This window comes from Tamandua tetradactyla, chromosome 4 (assembly GCF_023851605.1).
Source record: "Tamandua tetradactyla isolate mTamTet1 chromosome 4, mTamTet1.pri, whole genome shotgun sequence".
In the NCBI taxonomy this organism is placed as follows: Eukaryota; Metazoa; Chordata; class Mammalia; order Pilosa; family Myrmecophagidae; genus Tamandua; species Tamandua tetradactyla.
The window spans coordinates 57,540,474-57,560,276 of record NC_135330.1 but is presented as its reverse complement, the minus strand read 5'-3'; the positions used below and the strand labels follow the sequence as shown (position 1 = coordinate 57,560,276).

At 36.2% G+C, this 19,803-nt stretch overlaps 1 protein-coding gene across 3 annotated transcripts in view; it reads left to right on the top strand.

Annotated features, from left to right (window-relative positions):
* KIF14 (kinesin family member 14) overlaps positions 1-12,476 on the top strand; it is an 82,604-nt gene extending 70,128 nt beyond the window's left edge. For 2 of the 3 annotated variants that reach the window (XM_077157345.1, XM_077157346.1), the window contains exons 24-30: positions 1,609-1,827; positions 2,019-2,203; positions 4,691-4,849; positions 5,485-5,607; positions 8,905-8,979; positions 9,442-9,580; positions 10,098-12,476. In XM_077157345.1, coding sequence (XP_077013460.1) covers positions 1,609-1,827; positions 2,019-2,203; positions 4,691-4,849; positions 5,485-5,607; positions 8,905-8,979; positions 9,442-9,580; positions 10,098-10,456 — 1,259 coding nt within the window. In that variant the 3' untranslated portion in view covers positions 10,457-12,476. Of the gene's footprint in view, positions 1-1,608; positions 1,828-2,018; positions 2,204-4,690; positions 4,850-5,484; positions 5,608-7,632; positions 7,834-8,904; positions 8,980-9,441; positions 9,581-10,097 lie in introns of those variants that run through there. The other variant, XM_077157347.1, reaches the window with a different exon arrangement.
* Positions 12,477-19,803: the final 7,327 nt, after the last annotated feature.

Below are 19,803 nucleotides of genomic sequence, written 5' to 3'. Positions count from 1 at the left end.
CAGCTAAGATATGCACACTAATGTAAATTATAGCTCAGTAAACAAACTTTAAAAATTATGTAATATAATAATGTATATGAGAAAGATGCTAATAGAATGTGAGTAGCCATGAAGGAATTATATGTTCATTTGAGTTTAAATTAAGGAAATTGGGATTTCCTTTTTTTAATTATAATATTATATTTTATGAAGATAATCATCCTACTAATTTAAAATCTAAAGTTGATCTAAAGATGTGGTAGATTTTTTATTTGCCAGCAAAATAAAAGTATATAGCTCTTTGATAACAACTTATTTTTTCAGCATTATATGAGAGTAAGATGTTTTGCAAAAGTAACTGTTCCAAATAATTGAAGCTGGCTCTTCAAGGGCCATTTTTAAGATCTGTTTTTAAAATTTAATATATTAAGGAGAAATCAGAGACAAAAGAAATCTATGTTTGCAGCGCTTGAAGAGGGAAGTGAAAACACACGTGTGCATTTAGTATGAATCTGTTCAGCAGCTATGAGGCGGTGGAAGGAGGGTGGGGCCTGCTGGAGTTGGGCAGGGTTGTGACCAAGTTATAGCACCTTCCAGCTTTGGGAAGTCAAGCATTTTAACTTCTCAGCTTAAGAGCCATATTTTTAGACTAAATTTTGGCGAGTTTTTCTAAGATGTTAATGTTGGGTTTTAGATTGTATAATATAATTCATGATCTTCTTAAACAGAGGATATGTAGTTAACTGTTCTTGATGACTATGATAGAGTCATCATCAGAATAATGATTACTGATTCATTATTTCCCTTAGCAATACAGCATTCTGTTTTACTCTTCCTAAATAAAGCTTGTCTGTTCCAGTCTCTTGATATTGTTACCCTGTGCCTTTTCTACCATTTTTTTAGTTTGCAGTTTTTACTTAGCTATGGACTGGACAGGAAACTAATTTGGTATATTAAATGAGAATTATACTCATGTATGAGCACTCAGGATAAAGTTATTTCCAGAGGCTCTAAGTGAGGTTTTCCTATTTACTTCTGGTTTGGACAGTGCTTAGCAAGTTAGGTTGTCTGAAAGCCCATTTCCCAGAAATGTGATAAATTAATTGTAGATATAGTTGGCTTTAGCCTAATTTGATTGTAGTATACCTAGAGAAGGAACTTTTATAAGGTAGAGGTACTGAAATGTTCCTTTTAATATGGTTTGCTATATTATTGTCTACTTTTCCAGTGTATGGATTAATTAGATTTGTAATTGTATTTTGTTTAACTGGCATTTTTTTCACCAATTCATAGTTCAAGTATTAGGAAAAATTAATCCTACTAAAAAATGAATAAAGGAGATTAAACTAATGGTTACATGGGAATTTTGGACTCCCTGTTACCTGTATTGCAGTTGAAAAGCTGCTAAATCTTGTGGATTAATGTTGTTGAGAGAGGCTAGTTAATCCCTTCATCGAACTGTGTTTTCACTTTGGCATATAGAAATATGGCTGTATTGAAATAAGAAAGGCCTGTTTTTATTTTATTGACAATGATTCTAGAATATGCTTGCATTCACGCATTTCTTTGAAAGGTAGAATATTTGTTCCTGAAAATCAGGCTTAAAATGGCTCTTTTCTGTCACTGTAGGCTTAATGGAGAAGTCAACCATTTACTCAAATTCAGCAGAATCATTTCTTCCTGGGATTTGTAAAGAATTGATTGGTTCATCATTAGATTTTCTTCAACAGAGTTATGAAGAAGAATCTATCACAGATAGCCTGATTAATAATTTTCTTAAAATTTATAATGGGCTATTTGCCATTTCCAAAGCTCATGAGGAACAAGATGAAGAAAGTCAAGATAACTGTAAGTAACCTTGACAGCTTTTATTAAATAATACCTGAATGATTGTTTTCTTCACATTTCACTTAGTTTTGAATGACTATCACATCTGTCATGCTTTTTTCAACTATGTTAACATGTTTTAATGGTGTTCATATATGAGTTCCTTTATTTGCAGATTGTTTCTCCCAATCCTTTTCCTTCTTCTTTCAAAGTATTCTCTTCTGATCGAGCAATCCAGTCACTTACTATCCAGATAACTTGTGCTTTTGAGCAGCTTGTGGTACTAATCAAACACTGGCTGAATGGTTTTCCACCTTGTATCAGCACAGCAAGACTTGAAGATGAATTGAGACAAGAAGTTAAAAAACTGGGAGGCTACTTACAGTTATTTTTGCAGGTAAATCAACCCTATTATAATCATTTAAAGAATTCATTTCTTCAGTAAGTATTTACTGACCTTCTACTATCCACATCTTTCCAAAAATTAGATTTATAGGATTTTCAGAAGTTCTTTGTTTTGAAGACTTGTGAATGATTTAATTTATTTATTGAACCAAGATTTACATGTGCCAGGCACTAGAGGTTCTAAGTGTTTTACAAATATTAACTCATTTAATCTTCATAATGTCCCCAGAAGTAGGCACTGTTATTATCATCATTTTATACATGGAGAAATAGAGGCACAAAGAGGATAAGTAGGCTGTCCAAGATTGTATAACTAGTAAGTGGTAGAGCTGGGACTTGAACCCTGGCAGTCTTGGGCCCAGAATTCATGCTCCATTATACCATGCTGACCCTCAATAGGCGCCACTGTGGGGAGGCAAAGTGTGTTCTGGTTGTGAATTGGGTTTCAGCTTGTGTTGAATTAGCTGCAAGGCTATTGACATAGAGGCAGGGAAGGTAATTTTGTTTTCCCCATTTGTATCAGATTATATGTAAGAAGTTAGATAAAAGTTTATTTTTCTCTCATGTAAAATCTGGAATAGGTACAATGACTCTACTCTTCAGAGTCCCCAGGGTCCATGGTCCTTCCAGTGCATCTACCTGCTGTGCCTTATGCCTGGCCCTTGTCCTCATTGTGCATCAGGGTGGTAGAGTTCCATCTGAGTTCATTGCAGCAGACTAGAGGAAGGACAAAGGAGGAAAAGGGCCAAAAGTATGTCTTCTTTTTAAGAGATGTTTCTGGAAATCACCATATGACAATTCTGTTTAAATATCATTGGCCAGAACTTCATCACATGGCCACATTTAGCAGCAAGTATTATTGGGAAATGTAGTTTTTATACTGGGTAGCTATGTGTCAAGTTCAAAACCAAGGGTTCTATTATGGAAGAAGAAGGAATTGACATTGGAAAAGACTTGGTAGTCTCAGCCAACTCCTTTGTAAGAATTCTTTGAAATTGTGAAGGGAACAGATATGAAAATACTGAGAGGGATAGGTTTCACTTTTAAAAATGGATTATTAAAAAAAAAGGATAATTATACCTCATCTGGAAAATAAAAATAGCACTACATGCCTGACAGGATTACTATGAGGATCAGATAAAGTTAATGTTACAAGAAAGTACCTATTAAAGTACTGGTTTGTAGTTTCTTTACTTATTTATATCCTCTGGGGAGAGTACTTTGAACATAACTTAGGGTGTTGGGTTTTTTTTTTGCCTATATCCCTATAATAAATATGTTATGTGAAAATCAAGGATGGAGAGACCAGGTGACTTGGAGGGGAGATTTATACAAAGCTGGCAAAACTGGATTTGAGAAGCTTTACCTTATAGCAGCACAACTAGTATATTCTAAAAAGCAAACCAAGAGTAGTATTCTGAAGAGTCACTATAGTAGGCAGGTAACATAAAGAAGAAAAACTTGAGACACTTCCCCATGTACTCTGACATGTGGGAAGCCTTTTGTTTAAATGTTTTTCTCCCCCCCCCCCCCCGACTTCCCCTTCCTCTCCTTCTTTTCCTTCTCCTCTGATAAGAGAAAATTTTTTTACTAACCATCAGTCAAGTGTTTATCAGGTGTGTTGTTTGCTAATGGTGCTGGAAATGCAACATACCAGAAATGGGTTGGCTTTTATAAAGGGAATTTATTAAAGTTACAAGTTTACAGCTCTAAGGCCATAAAAACGTCCAAACTAAGGCATCCAGGGAAAGATACCCTAACTCGAAAAAGGGTGATGGGTCTGGAACAGACCTCTTTCAGTTAAGAAGGCACATGGCTAGAGTCTGCTGGTCCTTTGCCTTCTGGTTTTCAGAGAGCCTCCCTGGGGGTGTTTTCATTTTGCATCTCTAAAAGTCTCTCTCTCTGTTGGCTCTGTGGGCTCTGAACTCTCTCCAAAATATATTCGTTTTTAAAGGACTCCAGTGAACTACTCAAGACACACCTCACAAGGGCAGAGTCACAGCTCTATCTAATCAAAAGGTCACACCCACAATCGAGTGGATTATATCTCCATGGAAACAATCTAATCAAAGGGTCCCATACTACAATATTGAATCAGAATTAGAAGAACAAGACTTTTCAGGGGTATACAAACAATTTCAAACCAGCACATCAAGATAAGAAAAGTTAAAGGCAAAAAAGCCATCATTTTGTTCCTTTCTTTTGGCATCTTTTTATCAATTCTGTCCTATATGTAGTTAGTTGCATACTTGCCTTATGATTTCTATTAGTGTGTAAGGTTTTTGCGGGTAGAAAAAAATCTTATTCATTTTCTCACCTTCAGTAATTATAGAGTTACATGTTTCTGGTTCTGACTGAGACTTTTATGAAATATGGTAACTATATTAATGAATACAGACTTTATTTTCTTCTGATTGTTCTTCTTTACCACCCTTTCTAATCTCATGTATCTGATATACTCATCCATTTTATCTTATAGGGATGCTGTTCAGATATTTTATCAATGGTAAAAGAGGCTCAAAATAAAGTAATCGAAATCGTACAGCAAGCTTTAAAGTATGTGGGACAGTTAGCAGTTCTGAAAGGGAGCAAGCTACATTTTCTGGAAAATAATATTGATAAACCTGCCAGTCTCCAGGTAATTTGGAAACATTAGCTCATTAGTTTTGAAAGACTTCATTAGAGGGACAGTAGACTTTCAATAAATGAGCATCATTAAACATGACAAATTATTTTTATTTTTCAAAATAACACGTCTTTAATAGTTTGGCAATAAGATTTAAAACTTTCAATCTAAATTAGTTAAATGTATCAGATGATTTTGGAAATCTCATTTTAGCTTTTGGACCCTTGATTTGATAATGGCTATTTCCTATGGAGGGTTGTACTCAGCCAATCAGCATACAATTAACTCTGTAATTCTAGAAAATTATTTGCTTGCTTTAATTACTTCTGCTATTGAAAACATGATTATAATAGAATGTTCTGTGACCATAGTGACCTGCCTAAGATAATAGGCATTTTTACAACATGTTATATGTGGAATACTAAGTGATAGATTTGCTAATTTTCTTTCCTTATTGACTATTAGTGTTTCAATAATCATCATTAAACATGATGACTATTAGTTTTTATTACAACTTTAGCTAAATTTAGTAAACTTGGAATATATTATAGTTCTTAAATAAGCAGAAATCATAACTTAATTATTTGATCATTTAAGAACTGCATAAAACTAGAATGAGTCTATTAATGCTTAAAAATATTTTTTAGGAGAATTTCATGGATGCTATTTGTGATGGTATAAGCTTAGGAATGAAGATTCTGTTAGATTCAGGACTAGAAAAAACAAAAGAACTTCAGCATGAGCTCCAAAATCAGTGTACGCAAAATGAGGTAAGATGAATAAAAGAATGTTCTACATAATACTAGATTGTATATAAAGATTTCTTAAAATAGTTAAGCTTGATGAATTAGATTTTTATAAACATGTATTTTGTGTTGAATTATTTTGTACTCTGGAAGAAGAGGCTGATGATATGATGTCATGGGCTATTTCCCGAAATTATTCTTGAGTTACTGTAACTTCTTTGGTCATTAATAGTTTGCTAAATCCTGTCACAGTAGGAATTCAGTCTATTGATAAACTCCTAAATAGAGTGGAATGTGTTAGTGACACCTAGTGTTCACTTTCTGGTTGTCCTCTCTTTGGTTAAATCTCAGTTCCCATCTAGGAATGGAAACTGCCATTTTTAATCCCCTTTCTTCAACTAAATATATTATCTGGGCATTCACATCAACTATTCTATCAAGATATACAGCCAACGAATATTTGAGTGATTTCCTAAAATACTCTTCTTTCCTCTCTTCCCTGCCTAATTAACATAAAAACATAAAACCAGGGTTGTCTTAGAGGTGAGTTTTGACATTAGAAGAGTTGTGTTTGAAACCTGGCTTTATCACTTTCCAGCTATCACTTATCAAGTCACTAAATGTTCTGACCATGTTTCTTCACCTGTCACATATAATCATACCTGTGTCACTGGTTCATTGTGAGCTGTTTATTTATTGAATATTCCTTGTGACAGTTACCAGACTAAATACTTTATATATAATAATGGTGACCCTCACAACTTTGCAAGGTAGGAATTATACTATCATTCTCAGGAGTTTCAGAGAGTTGCAGTATCTTGCCCAGTCACACAATTATAAAGCCCCAAGACAGGATTTTATATTCTGCCTGTTTGACTCCAGACCTCATCGTGCAGTATAAATGGGTTTTATAAATTATTGTTCAAGCATTAATTAATCTTACTTCTTGGAAGTAACTGTGGGTGAAGTAGAAATTAGGAGAATATAAGGTCAAATCTTGTAACAGTGAATTGCAGAGCCTTGTCCTAGAATTTTGACGTAACGAGTCATTGTTATAAATCATTTCTGCCATTATTGTTTTTCTTTCTGGAGTTAACTTTAATAGGGGTGGAGCTGTATGGCACAGGGATGTTTAAGTTCCTGAGATCATGCCCACTCGGTTACTGTTTTAGTTTGCTAAAGCTGTTGGAATGCAATATACCAAAAATGGAATGGCTTTTATAAAGGGGATTTATTAAGTTACAAGTTTACAGTTCTAAGGCCATAAAAATGTCCAAATTAAGGCATCCAGAGAAATATACCTTAACTCCAAAGAAAGGCCAATATCTGTCGTATGGGAAGGCACGTGATTAGCCTCTGCTGGTCCTTGTTCTCCATTCCATTGCTTTGTGATTCTTATTCCAGTGTCTTCCTCTCTAATGTCTGTGGTGCCTCACATAACTGCTCCCAGGCAACACTCTGGGGTTCATCTCATAGCTTAGTATCTCCCAGGGCTGGAGATTTCTTCTCTCCTGGATTCTGGATTGAAACGATTCTCTCAGCTACTTCTGCATTTCCAGATGTCTGTGTCTGTGTCAGCTCTGAAGCACCTGTGCTTTTCCAAGATGTTCCTCCTTTTAAAGGATTCCAGTAAACTAATCAAGACCCACCTTAAATGGGCAGAGTCACATTTCCATCTAAATTAAAAGGCAACACCCATAATTGGGTGTGTCATATCTCCATGAAAACAATCCAGTCAAAGTTTCCATTCTAAACAATAGGTCTGCCCTGTAAGATTGTATTAGGAAAGGAACATGGCTTTTCTGGGGGCATAACTGTTTCAACTATCACAGTTGCCTACTTACTTAAATATATATCAATTGATGATGAGAAGTAGACGATGTAGAATGCTAGCTTTTGTCCCTCTGGGTAGTTGGTTCCAGGAAGATAGGGAATAAGCTAGATTTTTTTTTTCTTTTAAGGAAAACCTTGGAATTAGTGCCCTCTTGGTTCTCCTTTTTTCCTATGCATTTGTCTGCCTCTCTCACTCTGGTTTTGTTTTGTTTTTAGGATAAAAACTAATTCTAAAGGAGCTTATTCTATCACTAATTCAAGATCTGTGGATCAAGACATGTTCCAATAGACATGAGGCTGATTTCTGTTCTGTAATACAACTTTGAGGAAAGGGATGTACTGGGTTCATAGAACTCATACACAGCATCTCTGACATCTCAAATTCAGTTTTTCCCAGTAGCACCATTTATCACTAAAACACTGTCTATCATTATTTGTCCAGTAGAATTTCTGCTGGCAATGAGTGCAAAAGGGTGTAGAATAAATTAATGAAAACTGGAGATGAAATAATATATGTGAATATGCTTCATAAGTTATAAAGCAGGGTACAGATGTTGGCTTTGGAATCGTTTTGAGGAAATAAGCTGTAGAAGGGTCTGGTCCATCTTGTATATAACTGAATTACCTGTTTCTTCTTGCATACCTCTACCCTCCTTCTCAGTTTATGTCTACAGTGTGTCTTAGGTGGGTTTTTAGCTTATCATATTCAGGTAAATTAAGGCTCATAAGAACCTACAGAAGGAAAAAAAATATCCAAAGAGATAGCAAATAGGCTCAAGCATAAGGAATTGGGGTTACAGTTTTAAAGCAAGCATCAGGAAAAAAAAAAATTGAAAGGACTTTTTTTTTTTTTCTATCACATTGAGGACATTTGAATTGGAGCCAGGGAAGTGCTCTGGCTCTGTGGGTAAGGTCAATTGAATACTTAAATAGAATCCCTGGCAGAAATCAGTGAAAAAGCTCCTTAGGGGGCAGCATGGAGCAGTACATAAGCAAAAACTTAGAAGTTAGTCTGCGATTCCCACCCTGGATCAGGTAACTAACTGCCTTAAATCTGTTTTCTTTTATGTAAAATGAGAACAATCGCACATGCAGCTAGGCCTGCTTCTGAGAATCAAATTGTAAAACTTCTGTAAAGTTCCTAGAACATAATATTTACTTTAAGTGTTAGTTATCCCACCCTTTTCCAAGGAAAGTTTTAACTATTTTATGCCTATAAATATTTAAATATAAATCAAATTGTATTATAATGACCAGCATTGGAAGGTATCCATACTTAATGTTGAAATCAATGTGTAATTTTGAAAGAAATTCTCCCTTACATGATTTAGGTAGTCACTAGTATATAACTACAGTTCCAGAAATAGAACCCTAGTCTTCTGACTTCTAGTCTAGGATTCATTTCCCTATCTGGACCCTATTCAGTTTTAAGATTTTATATATCTAAGTAATTATTTGTGTAATAAAATATTTTAACATTCTATATAGGTTACCAAACAGATGAAAGCTAATGCCATGGGATTGATTAGATATCTTGAAAATGTCTTTGCTGAATGGAAAACAGTAAGAGAAAATTTTAATGGTTTTTATGTTTAATTTTGTTTATTTTATCATTTTATTTGGCTCAGGGATAGCTTTTTTATTTCAGTTTATAAAAAGGACAGTGATTCTAATGGATTGAAAATTTCTACTTAAATATTGGGATATAATGAAGTTGGACCTTTAAAAATTAAATAATTTTATCTTTTATTATATTGGATAATAAATGATGCTATTGCTTTATTCCATTCTCATGTCATAGGATGACAGGACTTGACTTAAAAGTAATTGAAAATTCTTATTTCTTTTGAAAACCAGTAATTGCTAATGTATTTTGATCTTGTTTATAAAAATAGAGATTAGCACTGGTGAGAAAATTAAACTCTCATTCTTAGAGATATGATTCTGGCAATTGAACTCATTGACTATGCCTACTGCCACATAGTCTGCTATGCATTTTAACTAATATTAACTTTATTTACACAGAAAAGTTTCATAACTCAAGTACGAGAAGAAAACTTCAGATACCAAGATTCAAAGAAGACGGTTAATCTTGCCCCAGAATTCTTGAAGTTGAAACACTGCTTAGAGCAAACCATGCAAATTATTATTTCTACTCTGAGAGGTATGTATTTCAAATGGAATTTGCAGTTAATCAGAATTTTGCATCTTAAGGAATGTCAAACATCTTTCTTTCTATTTCTCTAGGTCAGGTAATAAAGCCTAATGAATGCTACTTCACTGATGTTAATTCTCAGTACAGGAATTTGCAAATTGAATTTTCACTTAACATATATGAGTAGTTCTGCTAAACAATTAGATCCTGAAAAAACAAGTGCTTATCTCCCAGAAAAGCACATTAGATGAATAGTGTTAAGTACTTTGGAACTGTCTTGACAGGGTCACTTTGATTTAAAAGATACCTAGTTATTTACAAGGGTGCACAGGTAGTTCAGTGGTAGAATGCTCACCTTCCGTGCCGAGACTGGGGTTAGATTCCTGGGCCATGCACCAAAAAACAAAAACAAACAAAAAAAAATCCCAAAGATATCTAGTTAGAATCATTGAGTCATTTAACAAAAATAAATGAATACCTGATAAAAACTGAAAAGATTAATTAACCTTTTCCTCTCCTTGCATAGGATCTCACAGTGATGTAAATCTTCTCAAGAACTGTGTTGAAAGTATTTGTGACTTGACCAGTGATTTTCATGGTTCTGTCAGTATGCCCTCTGCTTTTGTTAAGAGCTGTGAGAATAGGAAACCTCTAATTGGCCTCGGGGAACTAGAATCTCTAGCTAAATCACTCCTCCTCTGTTTTGAATCTGAAGAAAGACCCTGGGAAATTTGTAATCAGAATACCAAAGAAGAACAGTGTAAATCAAGTAGGAGTGAACCCCGTTGGAATAAAGGTGTGCCAAAGCGAATCTATGAGCTCCATGGCCCGTCTCCAGCAGTGACCTCAGAGGGATGCACACCAGGTCGGACCCAGTGGGTGTGAATACTGATGAACGGGCACTTTATAACCACCCATGAAGTAGAAAGAACGCTTAATAGACAGTTTTCCTAATGAAGGAGAATATAAAAAGCAAGAAGTCGGCTTAAATATTTCAAAGAAATTCATATATGTTGGTGGACTTCAAATTCTTATGGAGGTTATATATAAGCATTATGCAGTCTTGATTTCAAAATGCCTAAATGTGTGCTCAGAAGTTTCTCAGCAGGCAGTTTAAACAGGAGACCAATTCAGAACATTTGGCAACAGAATGAAATTAGGAATTCAAAACCAAGTGAATGTTCATTTCTCTAGTTTATCATTGACTTGTATTTCTAAATGTTCATCTTTAACATTTATGTGCTGTCTCTGGTTGGTTCATCTGTCTTTGTATAGGGATAAGTTATCTTCTCATGAGTGAAAATCTAACAATCAACAGAATTTGTACCTGTGTCTTCTCTCCTCTGCAAATACCTAGGATGAGGTTTATGGTGAAATTACCAATACAAGTTTAAGTACGGCCCCTTAACCTGCATTGTTAAATTTAAAACTCTTTTCTTGACTAGTTTTTTCTAACTAGTTTCCATTTTCAATAGTGCATTCAAGGGTGCAGTTTCCTGTTTCTTTGAAAATTATAAGCAGCTACCAAAATGTAGGAATAGTTTGGTTTTTAACTCAGTGCTTGATAGCTATTTCCAGCAGTGATTTTTAAAAGTAATTTAAACTAATTTTCAACATATTTTCTGAAAAGAATGGTATACTTGTATAATGCTGATAATCAAAGTACTTTCAGGAATAACTAATGTCTGAATTTTTCCTCATATACATTTATTAAATATCTTATCACTTTGGAGCATCATCATCCTCTTAAACTTCCTGTTTGTTGTTTTGTTTTATATTGGTGCAATAAAATTTCCATAATGGCTGAAGTTACTTCTTGGAATTATCAATTTTAATAATCAGTGTTGTCACTTTCTCCTGAGATGTCTAATATCAAATTAGTATAACATATATCAGACAGTAATATGGTTTCCTGGCATAATATTTTATTATGCTGCCCAGGTTCTATAATGGTGCTGTCTGAGTATAATTTGAACCAACTAAACAGTGCCAGAATCACATTCAATGTCAGATGAGGTTAGGGGATCAGAGTCTGGGTCTTTTCTTAATATTGTTTCTTAAAATTTTCAGGACAGGTTCTATAGACAATCTCACAGTTTAGAAAAATCTTTCTCTATAACCAAAGAATAAAACTAATATGATTTTCCTTGTGGGATCTTACATTAAGGAAGTATTTTGACATTTTTTCCTTACTCAAGAATATGTATAATTTGAAAGAATTCTTGGTAATTCTGCCTGGAAGATACTGAGCAGATCCTGGAGAATAATTCTTTTAAATAACCTGATCCTTCCCTTTGTCTTTTTCTCTTGAGATACCACTTGTACATTTCATGACTAGTAAATATTGGCTGTTTAGTACCATGAATAAATTTGATGATTTCCTTGTTAGGGGGTGATTGTAAATAAGTACTGGTCATTGTAGTCAGTACAACTTGAATGAACCATGTGCAGGGTTTTCAGGGGTTGTAAAATAATGTAGTACAGCCAATGAGGCAGTGCAGAATAACTTTTCTTTTATTTTTGGCATTCGAGCTTGTTTCTTTCTGAAGTTCTATATGTATTTTTAATAATCAATGCTCTGTCAAATGACACGTTTGCTATCAAGTGCTAAAAAGTGTAAATGTACATAAAAGGATTGTTACCTGAAGGTTGTAGTTCTTGGAAGAACTTCCTAAAGTATCAGTGTGGTAGTTTTTATCTTAATGTTCAGTATTTAATCTTTATTGTTCTTTTTTAAATTCATGGTCAGAAACATTTTAGTGCCTTTGCAAAACTTTGATGTATTTATATATATTTATACTCTGAAATACATTGCTATACTGTATTTGAATGAATGGTGAAAAATATATCTGCTATTAGAATCAGGTCCATCAATAAATGTTTTAAAGAGAATGCCTTTAATAAATCTTGTCAACTTCAGAACTGTCTCTTGGTCTACGGTTTTTTATTTTAATGATTTTCTTTATTTCTGACTCAAAACTGCTTTAATAGCTCTACTTGATTATATAGCTCTACAAATCAAATAAAACTTAAGAAAACCTAAGCAAATATTGATATGATTACTTAGCTTTTTGGGGGGGAGGGGGGAGGTGGTTGGTGATATTTCTCTGCCTCTTTTAACCCCTCTGCTATTGTGGAAAGACCATGGGCTTTGGAGTTTCACATACTTTTCACACAATTGGAGTGTGAATCCCAGCTAGGTTACTTATAATACTTTTATGACTTTAGACAAATTATTTACCATCTTCAAGCCATTTCCTCATCTGCAGAAAGAAAAATAATACCTCATGGACTATTTCTGAGCACTAGATGAGAAAAATATAGGGATAATTCCTGGCAAGCAGAGACTGTCAGCAGATGTTAATGTTCTTCCTTTTTCTCATTACCAGCTACAGAACCTTTGTCATTATGCATGCTGGATGGCAGCTGGTGCAAGCATATGCTATTCATAACATCCTGACAATGTACCAAATTGTAGGGCAATCCTTTAAACGTAGCATATTTGAAAATATATCTGTCACCTTTTTGTTCCAAGGTAATAAACTGATAATAAAGATAACTAAATGGTATCTTATCACCCAGAAATAAGGTATAGAATGATGCCAGTATGTCCTCCATTGGGTCCACCTGAAATTTTTAGCAAAATATTGTTTTGCCTATTTAGCTAACTGGCCTACTTGAATTTGCAGAGCCTAATTATGGGCCAATAAACATTTTGAGGTTTTTCCAAAATATGGAAAGTATTCACTTGTCACAAATGACAGAAAAAAGTATCAATAATTAGGTTCAGTTAAAAGCAAATTAATTATAATTATGTTAAAACACTGAATGAAGCTGAATGTGAGAATGATGGAGGAGGGCTGGGGGCACAAATGAAATCAGAAAGAAAAATAGACAATAAAGACTAAGATAGTATAATCTAGGAATGCCTAGAGTACATAATGATAGTGACTAAATGTACAAATTTAAAAAATGTTTTTGCATGAGGAAGAACATAGGAATGTCATTACTGCAGGGTGTTGAAAATAGATAGTAATTAATATTTTAAAATTTTAATTTATGTGTGAGACTAAAGCAAAAAATGCTTATTTGGTACAAAATTTATATTTTGACTAGTGTATTTCCTAATATAACTTATGTAGACAGCTTAATTGAACACCATGAGTACATGGAACCTTGAGTAGGGCATGAGATTTTGTTGGTTTGTCCAGAGTGATGCCCCGATAAATCCCAGAGTGATTTGAATAGTGAATAAAAAAGTATTTGCAAAGTCCCCTATGGGGAATGGTGAGAACAGGGGAAAATTCAACTTCCCCAAGTTGAATTCTTGATATTCTCACAAGCACTGTGGACAACCAAAGCAATAGGCTGAGTCCCCAATCTTGGGGTTTGTTCACACGAAACTTAACCCCACAAAGGATAGGTCAAGCCTACTTCAAATTAGGCCTAAGAGTCACCCCCAAGAGAACCTCTTTTGTTGCTCAGTTGTGGCCTCTCTCTCCAGCCAACACAACAAGCAAACTCACCCCCCCCCCCCCCGTCTACGTGGAACATGACTCCCAGGGGTGTGGACCTTCCTGGCAACGTGGGACAGAAATCCTAGAATGAGCTGAGACTCAGCATCAAGGGATTGAGAAAACCTTCTCGACCAAAAGGGGTAAGAGTGAAATGAGACAAAATAAAGTGTCAATGGCTGAGAGATTCCAAACAGAGTCGAGAGGTTATCCTGGAGGTTATTCTTACACATTAAATAGATATCACCTTGTTAGTCAAGATGTAATGGAGAGGCTGGAGGGAACTGCCTGAAAATGTAGAGCTTCGTTCCAGTAGCCATGTTTCTTGAAGATGATTGTATAATACTATAGCTTTCACAATGTGACTGTGTGATTGTGAAAACCTTGTGTCTGATGCTCCTTTTTTCTACCTTATCAACAGAAGAGTAAAACAAATGGAATAAAGATAAATAATAGGGGGAACAAATGTTAAATTTAGATTGAAATGCTAGTGATCAATGAAAAGGAGGGGTAAGGGGTATGGTATGCAGGAATTTTTTTCTGTTGTCGTTTTATTTCTTTTTCTGGAGTGATGCAAATGTTCTAAGAAATGATCATGATGACGAATATGCAACTATGTGATGATATCATGAATTACTGATTATATATGTAGAACGGAATGATCATTAAAAAAAGCAAATTAATGTGCTTACTTTCTGTGCATGATTCATCAGTAAGTTTGTGGTCTGGATTGTGCAAGTTACAGTCATTGAATGATATAATCAAGACTGATTTTTTTTTCATCTGTTTTTCCTTTAACCATTATTAGTTTATGGAATTTTTGAGGTAGAGTATGGCATTTAGTTTATTTTAATAGCATCTGATACGCCAGGTTCATTGACTCATTCCAATTATTTATACACTTGTAGTGCTAAGTCAGAAATCTAAAAAAAAGATTAGATTACCTCAAATCATGGACTTTTGAAAGACTCGATATGTTGGATTCCAGTTTTCATAATAGACTTTCTAAGCATACTAAATTGAACTACAGGGGAAAAGAACAGTGCTGATTTATTCAAAAGAGAATTTAGGGGTTAACTGGTTTTGATTAAGCACATGGCACTTGTAAACCATGCACATTTCCTATTGTTGAATGGCTCTGAGCTCAGAACATCATAGGTTTTTAAGAATTGAACAGCTGATGTGAGGAAATTCACAGACTTCTCTGAGAATGAATCATGTTTTAATTACCCTGGCTAATTTTCAGTGTAAGCCTCCAAATTTAACTAACTCTTTAAGCATCTGCCCTTCAGTGGGCCCCATTTTCAAGATGAGCAGATTGAGCTGCCCACTAAGAAGATGAAGACTCTCAAATTTTGAAAATTGCTATCACTTCCTGTGGCCCTACTTCTCCTCTACTGCTCCCTTCCTTTTTTGACTTTCGAGGCTCCAGTCTTGAATGCTCTAATGTGCAGTCATCCTTTCCCCTACCTTCTCTTTCATTCACTCCACAGTCTGTCTTCCTCCTCCATGAACTTTGAAACTGCTCTGGCTAAGGTTGGTGACCTACTTGCACAATGCAAAGGAATCTTTCAGTCTTTATCTTATCTGGTTTCTAGCTCTCTCTTTAGAAATTCTTTCCTCCCATAGCTTCTGGAGCAGGATAGGCCAGCTTCTTCTACCTCTCTGAGTGTTCATTCTTCATTTACTTTGTGGGCATTTCATCGTCTACCCACTCTTTTAAACATTCGTGTTCCCAAGGATTCTGTACCCAGTATTCTGCTCTCCACAGTCTACTTGTTCTCCCTAAGGGCAGCTGGATCGGGAGAGTTTCTAGAGGGTCTGCCTCTTACCCCCTACCTTACTTAACAAATGTGGTAAGATATATAGTGAGCTTAAGATTTTTGGACTGATTTAGTGAATGGCATTTTCAACAAAGACAAAGAATATGAGAAAAATTAGATGTAAAAGGTAAAGAATGTGAGAACACTTTTTAGGTATATTTGAGTTTAAGATGTCCAGAAAAAGACCAGGTAGTCAAATTAAATGAGAGCTCAAGAGAAAGAAATGTATATTTTGGAGTATCAGATTATAAATGTTGGTGAAAACTGCTTGAGTAGATAAAACAATAACGGTTAGTATTTCCATTATTTTGTAATAATGGTTAGTATTCCATTATTTTAGTATTACCAAAGTAATAATGGTTAGTATTTCTTGAGTTATCATGTATCCAATGTCCTGGGCTAAGTGCTATAACTATGTTTTCATATTCAGCCCTGGCACCCATGGGTTATATGGTATTAGGTAGCATGATTATCACTATTTTAGAAATGAATAGCTGGGTTCTTTCACAATAGATTAGTTTTACTTGTCCTTAGACTTCATGTAAATGGAATCATATAGTATGTATTTGGATGCATGTGCCTAATTTCTTTTGCTCAACTAAAAATTTTGCATTTGTTCCATGTTGTTGCATATAAGTCATTTGGTCCCTTTTATAGCTAAGGAGTTTTTTGTGTATAGCTGTACCACAATTTGTTTATCCCTTCACCTGTTGGTGGACATGTGAGTTGTTTCCAGTTTGGGCTATTTGCCAAGGCAGATCTCATTATTTTCTTTATTTCTGTTTGGGATTTAGCTCAAGCCCAGCTCCTAAGATCTGGACAGGGATGTTCTTGCATTTTTTTTCCTCCAGAAGTTAAAAGTAATTTCTGCTAATAACCTCCTTGAGTTCTCCCAAATCAAAAGGGTCTATGCCCTGTAATGCTCTCCCTTTCTCCCTCCGCAGTCATGCCCTCCTTTTGAGGCAAGCTAGAACGGGGAGAAAGGAGAGAGAAAAAAAACTGTGAAGGAGCCCTTAAACAAGGACGGTTAATCAAGGTCAGGAGGGCCTGTGCCCAGCACAGACACCCTGCCTGGGGGTTACCTACGGGAAACTCCCGGTGGCAGCTGACCCATCTGGAGCTAAGTGACCCCACGGGAGTGAGTCATCTGCAGAGAATGGTAGAGCCAACCGACCCACCGAGATGCACCGTCTACCACCAGGCCCGACCCACCGAGATGCGCCGTCTACCACCAGGCCCGACCCACCGAGATGCGCCGTCTACCACCAGGCCCGACCCACCGAGATGCGCCGTCTACCACCAGGCACCACCTGGAGAGAATAGGAAAGGGGGAGAGGAAATAAGTAAAGCTAATCTGTAAAAGCAAATGGCTCCACACTGCCTGGTGCCTCTCACTCACCTTCTTTATCTCTGTCTTTGCAAGAGTGCCCATGTGTCCACTTACATGTGTATCTAATAAATTTTCTGCCTGCTTACTCTGTGCTGTGCTGTGCTGTGCTCTTGAATTCTTTTTCAGGGCATGGCCAAGGACCTGAAAGTTGAAATCTGGCAGCACTTTTATATAACTCCTACTCCACCGACTCCCACAAAGCCACCCGTACCCTCCCTCCCTGATCCCACTTGCTTTGCTGTCCAGAATCTGGTGCTTCTGAGAGTAACCAGAATAGTGTATTCTACCCCTCTGGGTGACCTCCCTGCTGGGGCCTTAGAAAATCCTATGCAAGTAGAGGAAAGGGAGATAGATTTCTTCAAGCTCCTTCATTTGACTTATAATTTTCCAACTTTCTTCTCTGAAACCAAACCTCCCTCTCCACTACTAAATCTAGGAGACTCAAGCTGGTGTATGTGGACAGTGAAGTAAATTAAGTATGAAATGAAAAAAAAATGCCTCAAACCCAGACTAGGACAGATTTTTTTTCCATGATGTAATTTACAACCTCTTTCTGGGAAGAAATTAGCATTCCTGAAAAAATACTTGGGCAATGTTCTGAGGAACTAAATAAGATTATGAACTTCTGGGAAGCTAGGGTTATTGAGCTGGCTGGCTGTGAACACTTTAGCTGGATGTTTAAAAACGCAACCCAAAAAAGGAGTCTCTAACCATTCTCTTTCCTATTAAACGTCTCTGCTCAAAAGAACTCGTAGAACTAACTTGCTCAAAAGCCTCTTTCCTGGCCGCCATATATTGAAATCAAACTTTGACAAGTGCTTTTAATCAATTTAAGATGTTGCTTTGACAGTTTGAAGGGAGTCTGGATATGATTTACATAAAAATTGAGGTTAATAATACTTGTTTTTTACAGATTTAAGCATTCAACAATCATTTGTGTTGTGTGTGTGTGTGTGTGTGTGTTTCCCTGTCTTCATTCTCTGTTAAAAGGTGAAAATATGAGTATGGGAGGAGCTTAAAAGAACGTAAGAAGGATTGGAGCAGGACGTAGTGCTGGCCTGTGCTGTCCAAAACAGCTGATGAAAGAAAAAAAAACTGTTCATGCAATTCAGGATCTCGCAGCTTTATTGAGCAATTCATGAATTGGGCAGCACCCCATTCAGAGAGTGGGAGAGAGCTCCACCCAAGGGGGTGGAGGGGAAACTCTAATGGGGCCAAGGTGGAAGCAAATGAGGAAAGGAAAACCCCTGCTGGACAAGCCTTTCTTGGAAAGAGATGTTCTCCCTACAAGGCCCCCTATAGGTGACCATTTTATTTTACTAAACACAGCTTATGAGGAAAGACAGAAAGAGGCAGAGGGTGAAAAACAAACACATGATCACAAACATACCATTTCCCAGAAAGGGCAGTTTAGGGAGGTAGCACCAAGAGGCAAGAATGCTGGATTTCAGGCCAGCCAGCCCTGTGTTCAAGTTCCCACACTTCCCTTAACTGTGTGACTCTGGGCAAGTCACAACCTCCCCATGCCTCAGTTTTATCACCATACCCAGGGATGATGAAACATCCTCATGGGGTGTTGTTGAATTGTTAGGACATGTGACTGGCTTAGGACAATGCCTGACACTCAGGTTTCAATAAAAGCTGTTATAATTATAAGTATATTAGCCCCCACACCTGGGATGGACTGCTGGGCCTCCCCTCTCCTTTCTGCTGCCAAGCGTGCACACACACACACACACACACACACACACACAAATGATTGTTAATGTTTAAATGATTGCTAATGTTTAAATGCTCTTCTGGGTTTCATTCCCTTAACTCTTGTTAGTTCTATTTTCTTCATGACCACACCTTGCTTTCTCTTCGAGTTTTCTTCTGACAAGCTAAGCCCTGGTCTCTCAATTCTGACTCTGTAGGGTTTATTTTCTTTAAGGTTTTTAACCCAAGGAAAGCCTTCTAAGCTTCCTCCACTTTCTCCGGGTGACTTAGCCCGACTCTGTCTGAAATAGCCAAAAGCCTAGGCCACTGCTTCCTCTTCTTAGGACATACAGGCTACGTTAATATATTAATAACATTTACCTAAATAACATTTAGGTCTTCCAGCTAGCATGTCCTGTGAGTTTCTACTGTAATTTTATTGAGTACTTACACTGCTTAGTGCTTCAGGAGCAGGAGCTCGTTTAATCGTCACAATATGTTCCCAATAACAAATAATGTAGCCTGATTGCCATCATTTTACAGATAACAAAATTAGAGCTCAGAGATGTGAAGTAACTTGCACAAGGTCACACAGCTGGAAGAGACACAAGGATTGAAATTCTGGTTTGTTGAACACCACAACCTGCTCTCTTTGCCACTACCTTATACTGTTAGAGTTTACGATTTGTGTTTGTATTCAAGTCTGGCTCCTGTTCATTCTCCCCCATCATCATTACATTTTAGAGAGAAGAGTATAGCTTTTCAGCTATACTTAAAATAATACAATAATCCAGTGCGAGTTTGAAA